Source organism: Cupressus sempervirens, chromosome 9 (genome assembly GCF_028749045.1).
Source record: "Cupressus sempervirens isolate cs-2001-9-10 chromosome 9, ASM2874904v1, whole genome shotgun sequence".
Taxonomy (NCBI): domain Eukaryota; kingdom Viridiplantae; phylum Streptophyta; class Pinopsida; order Cupressales; family Cupressaceae; genus Cupressus; species Cupressus sempervirens.
The window spans coordinates 411,806,869-411,816,015 of NC_143126.1; the positions used below are offsets into that span (position 1 = coordinate 411,806,869).

General features: G+C 33.8%; 1 protein-coding gene across 1 annotated transcript; it reads left to right on the forward strand.

The window, feature by feature from the left end:
• Nucleotides 1–6,268: 6,268 nt before the first annotated feature.
• LOC149539045 (uncharacterized) lies at nt 6,269–8,263 on the forward strand. Its single transcript, XM_089799061.1, has 4 exons — nt 6,269–6,704; nt 6,847–6,959; nt 7,106–7,224; nt 7,685–8,263. The coding sequence occupies exons 1-4, from the start codon at nt 6,536–6,538 to the stop codon at nt 7,758–7,760; spliced, it is 477 nt and encodes a 158-aa protein (XP_089655187.1). The 5' UTR covers nt 6,269–6,535; the 3' UTR covers nt 7,761–8,263.
• The last annotated feature ends 884 nt before the right edge of the window (nt 8,264–9,147 follow it).

Here is a 9,147-nt window from a genome sequence, read left to right on the forward strand (position 1 = left end):
ATCCTGATAAACCAAGTAGTGACCTTTAGAAGACTTTGTAGCTATCCTGGGGCTATCTTTTTGCTTTCCTTTTGTTGTCCTTTCATGCATAGTTGTATTTTGGCCTCTTGTTTTTGGCTTTTCTTGTATGTTCCTTTTTGGCTATGAGGCCTTCTCTTGTATGAGCTTCTTTTCTCTTGTTTCCATGATACTTTGTACAAGGTTTTGGGTCCTTTAAAACCTATTTTTACGTAATCAAAACTATTCTTATAAGAATTTATGTAACTAAAAAAAAAAGTCAAGAAAGTGATTTTCTTTATAATGGTAAAAATAATTCGTGTAGATGCCCCAAAGTCAACTCTCCATTTGATTATTTCCTCTAGTTCATTTTTCCCATTTCTTATAAATATATAATTGTACCATTGTAGTTTATTAAATGTATACATAATTAAAAGCTCAAATATCTATGTCAAATTGTGAATAGGTGAACAAGACAAATAATTCAATGCAAGATAGTGGTTCATGGCCAATGAGTCTAATTTTCTCAAATTGGGTCTCAAATGTTTTCCTTAGGACATACCTAAGAGGGGTTTTCATGCATTGTCTCAAAACCTCAAACAAAGTGATGAAATCCTTTGTGAAGATCCATCAAAATTAAATCACATCTTCCTATATTTATAGGATGGATCACATTTTCAATCCCTAAGCTATGTAATACCATATCTAAAGGGGCAAGGGAAAATGTGATGATATTTTTTTTTAAATAATGGAAATGTTACCAAAGATATAACAAAAATATATCATAGTTACAATATGTGTGGACAATTGTCATATGGAACCCTATGGCACAAGTGAATTGACAACCATTAGAACCTCAATATTGTACATGAAAGGTATTGGATGGTCATAAGACAAGACCACCACGATGAACCTATCAGAGAGAGGGAACATCACTAAAAAGATAATTAGGTACAAACCCATGATTGTGTTCTCATGTAACACCATACATAGATAGGATGATGGAATCATAAACCTCCAATACATAAGCACACTTCAAAACACTTAAAACATATTGAAAAACTAACCATGGTAGTTGTCTAGGAGACAAATTTGATTGATTGTACAAAGACATTGTTTATTTGTGAGATAAGGTGTATCACAAGGGAAACGACACTTTTAGTTACTCAATAAGACCAAAGATGAACCTCAACAAAATTTACAACATCTACAATAGGTTTCCAAATCAATAGGTTGTAATCTATCTTAGCCTTCTTGATCTTCACTAGTCAATGATTTGGTTTAACTGATGCCTAAAGGATGGAAAGGGCTATATCAAATGCTCTAACTCTGATCTTTGGACACTAATGTTTGGGGTGTTTGGGGTAGGTATTCCAATTTACCCTTAACCCTATGTGGTATCATAATTAGGCTTACGACCCTACCCTTGATTATTAGGGGTATTATGTTTCGGGCTTCAAGTTACCCTATTAACCCTAGAATGTAACTCTTAAAGGGTTAAAAATTAGGGCCCAAAGCCTACCAAATTTATATGAAGAAAATCCCTAAAGAATTTTTTTTTGGGAATAAATAGTTGGGGTTTTAACTTGGTTAACACATTTTTTTTGAAGTTATTAAATTGAAAGCCTAATTCTCAAGGCTTGATAAAAATGAAAGTTTCATTTAAGGCACACTTCAGGGACCAAGATTCAACAAGAAGTCCTTTACCAAGAGGATAGTTTACTATCAGAGAAAAGATTTGGTGCTCAAAGTCAAATATCTTAAAACATTTATGCCTTAAAATAAAATTTTGGTGATTGGATTTTGGAAATTGGCCTTACCCATTTCACAAATATTATGAAGCCCTTAAGGAAAAGGATAAAAAAGAAAGTTTTTAAAACACTTAGCATTTTTTGCAAGTTTAAATAGGAGTATGAGATTTAAGCAAAAACTTGCAAATCAAATCATGACTATGAGGTTAAAGGATATGATCTAAATCTTGCTAAAGGATTTTTTATATATTAATCCAAAAAAATCCTACATTTATTTTATACCAAAATTTCAAGGAGTGTAAGTTCATTTACTATACATCACTTAAATCATAAAAATGTATCATTATGTGTAATAAGGAAAAGGGACCAAGGGGATGTTCATATTTCCTATTGTAAATTAGGAGGTAGATATAATTTGATACACTTAGAGGGTTCCAAGCCTTGAATGTCTATCAAGATCCTTTTCTAATGTGGAATTGATAGGACATGTAAAGAGTAGGATGAAATTAAGGATAAACTGACTTTTTTAGTACACAAATTGATAGAAACTTGGTGAACTAGTACAATTGTTGAAAATTAAAAAAATAAAAAAGTTGTAACCAACTTGTAAAATTAGTTTGGGGCTATTTTTTAGGGACTAGGTTGTCTATGTTGGCCTATTCTCAGGGTTAGATCACCTAAGTCAAACTATTATCTACACTTTCAAATATGTTAGGATCCTTCTCACCCTATTAAGAGTGACAAAGTTAGGGGATTTTTCTTACGAGTATATTAGAATTAAAAAGGGAAAGTGATATGATATTTTCACTCAGTACATGACAGATCCAATGTACTTTGATTCTATTGCTTTTCTCTAAAATATTCTCACAACACTTTTGTACTATCACCACAATTCACTGCAACACTACAACAACCACCACACTTCAATCTTTCATTTCCTTTTTATACTTGTCTTAAGGCGATGGAAAAATCCTGAAATGTATTACAAGTAAGTTGCTTTCACAAGCAATTTGAGTTTCATTAGTTACAATCCTTCAAATTTAATGACATGATGTTGGCCTAAAATAGTTAACCAATCAAAGTATACACCTATATATATATATATATATATATATATATATATATATATATATATATATATATATATATATATATATATATATATATATATATATATATATATATATATATATATGATGAAGCTTCCATATGAACCAAACACTCTAAATCATAAATCCAATCACCACACATCATAAATACTATATCTAGCTATACATTCAATACTACACAACACTTCATAAATGAGACTATTTGATCTATTCCTCTACTGATATGGTTAATCCATCAACTCTAGAGGACTTATTTTCTAGTAATGACAATACTATTATGATTCTTCATGCATTCAAATGCCAAAAACCTTCCCAAACATCATCATTATGCCAAAAATCTCCTCCTTTGGCATTAATGGCAACACTTAGTTAAAAATCAGCTAAGTGTCAACATGGGCAAAAAAGAATCACAAATAACTGACCACTGACCAAAAAGTAACTCTCCCTAAGCAGATGCAAACATATTATATACATGACTAACCACTAAATCCTCATACTACTACCCCCCTTTATAGTTTTTCATTGTTAACTACTCCCCCTTTGACAAAAATGACAAAGGTGTGGAAAAAGAGGAAATTGAGTGAGGAGAGAGTTCAAGTGAGGAGAGAGAAAAGGTGAGGAGAGATACGAAAGTGGGCGAGGACAGAGAAAACTTGAGCAAAGAGATAGTGAGGGGAGAGAGGAAAGTAAGTGAGGAGAGATAAAAATTGAGAGAGATAGTGAGGAGAGAGAAAGTTAGGAGAGAGAGAGAGAGAGAGAGAGAGAGTGAGTGAGGAGAGAGAAAACTTGACAAGAGAGAGGAGAAACAGGAAAGAGAGTGAGGAGAAAGAAAAATTGAGGAAAGAGATAGTGATGAGAGAGAGGAAATGAGGAGAGAGAATGAGGAGAGAGAAAGTAAGGAGAGAGAGTGAGGAGAAAGAGGAAAGTGGGTGAGGAGAGAAAAGACTTGAGGAGAGAATTCAAGTAAGGAGAGAGAAAAGGTGAGGAGAGAGAGGAAAGTGAGTGAGGAGAAAGAAAACTTGAGGATAGAAATAGTGAGGAGAGAGAAGAAAGTGAATGGGGAGAGAGAAAGTGAGGAGAGAGTGTGAGGAGAGAGAAAACTTGAGGAGAGATCTAGTAAGAAGAGAGAGGAAAGTAAGTGAGGAGAGAGACAATGAGGAGAAAGAGGAAAGAGGGTGCAAAGAGAGAAAACTTGAGGAGAGACATAGCAATGAGAAAGAAAGAAGAGAGAGAGAGAGAGAGAGAGAGAGAGTAAGGAGAGAGAGAATGGGGAGAGAGAGTGAGGAGAAAGAAGAAAGTGAGTGAGGAGAGAAAAGGCTTGAGAGAGTTCAAGTAAGAAGAAAGCATGAAGAGAGAGAAAAGGTGAGGAGAGAGAAAACTTGAGGAGCAAGATGGTGAGGAGAGAGCGAAAAATGAGGAAAGAGAGTGAAAAGAGAGTGAGGAGAGATCAAACTTTAGGAGAGATCTAGAAAGGAGAGAGCTAGTGAGGAGAGAGCTCAAGTGAGGAGAGAGAAAACTTGAGAAGAGAGTTAAATTAAAGAGAAAGAATGAGTAGAAAGAGAGAGAGAACTTGAGGAGAGAGTGAGGAGATCTAGCTTAAGGGAGGAGAGAGAAAGTTATGAGAGAGAATGAGGTTGAATTATTTAGTGTTTAAGTTTTTTCATAGTTTAACTGAAGGTATAATATTTTAGTGTTTGAGTTTTTCATGGTGTAACTCAAGGTATAATGTTTAAGTGTAGTTTAGCTAGGTTTAAGTTTTTTTATACATAGAGGTGTATATAAGTTTACAAGTGTTATTTTATAAGTTTAAGTTTAAAATTTCAAATTTTCCTAACATTTTAAAAACTAAACTATTAAAATAAAATAAAATTCCTACCTAACATAATTAGAGAGTAACAATATTAAGTAATTACAAATTAAAAATAATAATTTAACTGTTTCCTACCTAACATAACAAAAAAATAACATGTTTAATTAAGTACAAATGAAAAAACTATTTTTTAACTACTATATTAATAAAATTAAACAAAAAAAATTGAAACAAAAAATAAAAAATTGAAAAAAATAAATGCCTACCTAGTACTTTGTCGAATGACACCCACTACTCTCTCTCTCTCTCTCTCTCTCTCTCTCTCTCTCTCTCACACACACACACACACACACACACACACACAACTCCTCACTATGTCAACACCAAACGACGTAGACGTGGACATGTCACAATCAGTCGAGCATGTTCACTTAGCCTAAACTATAGTAGGCAATTGTACTTTTACCCATACACCAAATTGTAATAAAATGCAAAACCCTATTTCTAGGTTGGGAATAAAGATGAAAGAAAAAAAAACATAAAGTCATGAATTCGAAATGGAAGTATTGATGAAACGAGCTTCAATAAAAAAACAACAAATGTTAGGGCACCAAATAGAAGGGATACCTTTACTTCACATGTGCAGTTACAGTTGTGGGTCTAAATATGTCAATGGTAAATCTATGGCTAAAGCCATTGTTGTCACTAGTAGTAAATAGTAATTTCTCCTGTTGCCCCCTGCTCTTTTGAAAAATTTCTTAAAGATTGACCCCTTGTTTTTTCAACATCATTGACAATTTCATCTATGAAAGGGGAAGAATAGAAGATTTTAATATAATGATAGGGGAATAGAGAGTAACAAGTCCGATGAAAACCCTACATGCAAATAACGTGCTTATTAGTTTGCACAATAGCACTAGAACCTCACCATAAATGTGTGCCTATAGATGGTGATTCCCTACACCCTTACCTTCTCCCAAAGTTTCTCAAGAATAAAATGAAAATACCATTACACAAAAGAGAGAGAGAGAAAGCCAATCAGAAAACAAGAATTAAAATTCAAAATTTCCATTTATTACAAAATATTGCTCCAGCCTACGACCATGATTTAAATGGGACACGGCTATCCTCCATCCAAACTATAAAGTTGACCAATTTTCAAAAAATAAAAAACATTATGAATTTTTCTGAAAATTTCAGCATTTGATCTTCATGATCATAGTTTGTAGTCCAAAACAATAATTTTTTAAGAAAAAATCACTATGTGAATCTGGAAAAAATAAAATTTGACTTTGTTTTGTCTTTAACACATTTTAGATAGAGAGTAGCCTGTCCCATATGAGATTGTTTTCAATTTTCCGGGTCCCAAGACAGCAACAAATATGCTAATCCCTGCCATTAGATGACAGGGACTAAAAAAGGGCGGACCACTGAATTATATCACGGCAATGAGTAGAAATCCTGATTTGGGTGTGTCTGCCCACCGGAATGAATTCAATTGACACCCATCTCCTTATTTTCAATTAAAAGAATAACCCACTTGGAAAAGGTAATACCGTGGGTGTGGGAATCAATAAATTAATTGGAACCCCTTTTCCTTTAACTATTTCTAATCAAGCAACAGCTTTCGTTGAAGAAAACGGCGGGTCACACTACTTGCATGAAAAGCAAAACTGCCAAAACATCCAAAACATCGAGGGAATAAAATCACAAATTGCAACGCTCCTGTTTCTTTCTTTCGGTGGGATTATATGGCACATTGATTTAACAGGGCCTACTGTAGGAGCAGAGATATAAAGAACTTCATCTTAGTTGTACTCCTAAGCTGAATTGTATTGTCAAGAGTAAGAAGACAAAAGAGTAAATCTATGGAAAAAGAAAACAAGAAGAGAGTGATATTGGTAGGCATGGATGAGAGTGAAGAGAGTGTCCATGCTCTGCAATGGGCTCTTTCTCACCTCTCTTTTTACCAGGATAGACTGATTATCATCCATGTTCAGCCCACTGGATCTTCCAAGGCCAAAGCTCTCGCCTCATGTCGGTCACTACATTTTTACTCATTTGGGTTTCTTTTGGATTTAGATTTACACCTACTTATCATTTGTTTCTGAAGTGCCCCGATTTTGTGTTTAGTATCTGAAGAGGCTCATCTCTCTGGTTTGGTTTTTTATGTGGGCAGATTCACTTGTGTCATTTGCAGCATTAGACACATTGAAGATATTTGAAGAGGATATTAAGAGGACTACGAGAAAGCTTTTTGCCACAGCAATGGAGAAATGCAATGAAAAACATGTAAGTTTGATCATGTTTCTTTAGGATCACTTCATATCATAGGCTTTATTTTGACTGATTGTACGAATTTCCTGCAGTTTTGTAAATTTGATAATGTTCCTTCAGGATCCCTTGCTTGAATGGACTTTATGCTGCTATTGTTGTAGGTGGTTCCAGAGACAAAGGCAGTGAATGGAGATGCCAAGGATGTCCTCTGCAATGCCATCAAGGACTGCAATGCTGACATGCTTGTGTTGGGAAGTCATGGAAACGGACCTATTAAGAGGTATTAGTCCAAGACAGTTTTCTGGATTTACTATACACCCTACATACTAATTCTTATTTGTTTCATAGGTAATGGGCCGATGTCTAAGGCCATGGCTAAACCTTAAACTAGAACCTAAGTGTTATCAAGGGGGACACTTGTTTTGTTTACAAAACTCGTGTCTTCTTTTGATAACACTCACGTTTTAGTTTAGTGTTTAACCAATACCAAAGTCTAAGATTATTGATTATTATTTGTTTAGATTAGTTATTATTGTGTGATAAAGCTCGAGTAGACTTGAATCTAACAACTTGCAGATAAGACACTCAGAATTTACCATTGTGTTATAGACTCTTGCCTACTCTACATAGTAATTATCATTATCATTTGCTTTAATCAATTGTCTATTGAGTTTCTAACAAGTTGAAAATCTATGAGTAATTCTATATTTGGCTAATGATTTGAATCTTGTAATTTACAGGCTACTTTTTGGTAGTGTGAGTGAACATTGTGTTCGGCATGCACATTGCCCTGTTATTGTTGTCAAGAACCACTAAAGCAGAGCTCAGTGATAATACCATATTTGAATTCAGTCTTGTAGCAAGTGATGTTGAAATTGGTGGTTTCTTTTGTCTGGAAGCTCCACAAATGTTTTATTTTCTCCAGCATCTGCATTTGTACACTTTGCTGACTTGGGTTCGTAATGACAGGGGAGCTTGATTTTTCAGTTTACCATGCTTATGTCTATTTTTGTGAATCATCCTATACTTGTTAGAGAGCTGCTGATATTATGTTTCACAGTATGGAAATGCAATATTCATTGCATGGACAGCTGACTTTACAAATTCGATTGCAGAGATGATTTGGGCTAATAAATTGCTCAATTTGTAAATCATCTTCATGTTTTGAATGATGTTCAATTTCCTTCAGATGTGCACCCTCTTCAAGAGTTAATTTCCCATTACTCTTCTGCATAGCTAGGCAAGGAATATATGAACTTCATGCAAATGCATTTTGTAACTAATATGGTCATTCATTTTGTAACTAAAGTTTTATCTTATCCAACTCGCGCAATCTGTGAATGTGAGTACTTTGGTAAAATTCAGCAGATATCTCCCATTGTGCGAATTTAATCAGGAAACAGCTCACCACAAGCACAACATTTGTCTTAAAAAACACACCACTAGCGCAATTTTACTTCAACTGCGGAGTATATTGAGGAAAACGGAAAATATATCCCTCCCAACGAACAAGAGATGGTATATTTTTGTAGGTTGGGAAAGGTTCGCCTGATTATAGGTTTACAAATGATATAAATGGTATTATTTTTAACCCTCGAAAAGGTTTAGATATGTACAGTCTCATAAATATCATAGATCTTTATGAAATAGAAAATCAATGTGGTAAGAGTAAAGTAAATATTTGTGTATTTTATATATTTTAGTTATGTCTTGAGACAATGAGTTTAGGAGTTGACAAGGGTTATATATTTAAAATAAAAGATCATTTTGTTAACTATCAATTTTTCTATACATTATAATTTTTCATTCGTACATCTTATGTAAATTATTCATTCATAATTTTTGGACGATATGGTTCTTGTGATTGTATACTTCACATACTTTTGCTAATATTATCATATTCCTTAAAAAAAACTTTTCTTAGACTAATTCTTAGTTGATGCAATATGAAACTATGACTATCATCTATCAATGTATGCATTGCTTAATTGGAATAGTAGATCGGTTCTCATATTTAAAGACAAGTGTTAGGTTATTATCATATGATACCAATACATTGTTTTGGAGGGATATGGAGAAATCGCCTAACATTGGATTCATACATACCAAAAAATATTAATCATAGCTTGCATCAAAACTCCAACAAACAATGTTTTGCACAACATGTTTTAATCATTGTGGAAAGGAAAAGCATGAACCTTGG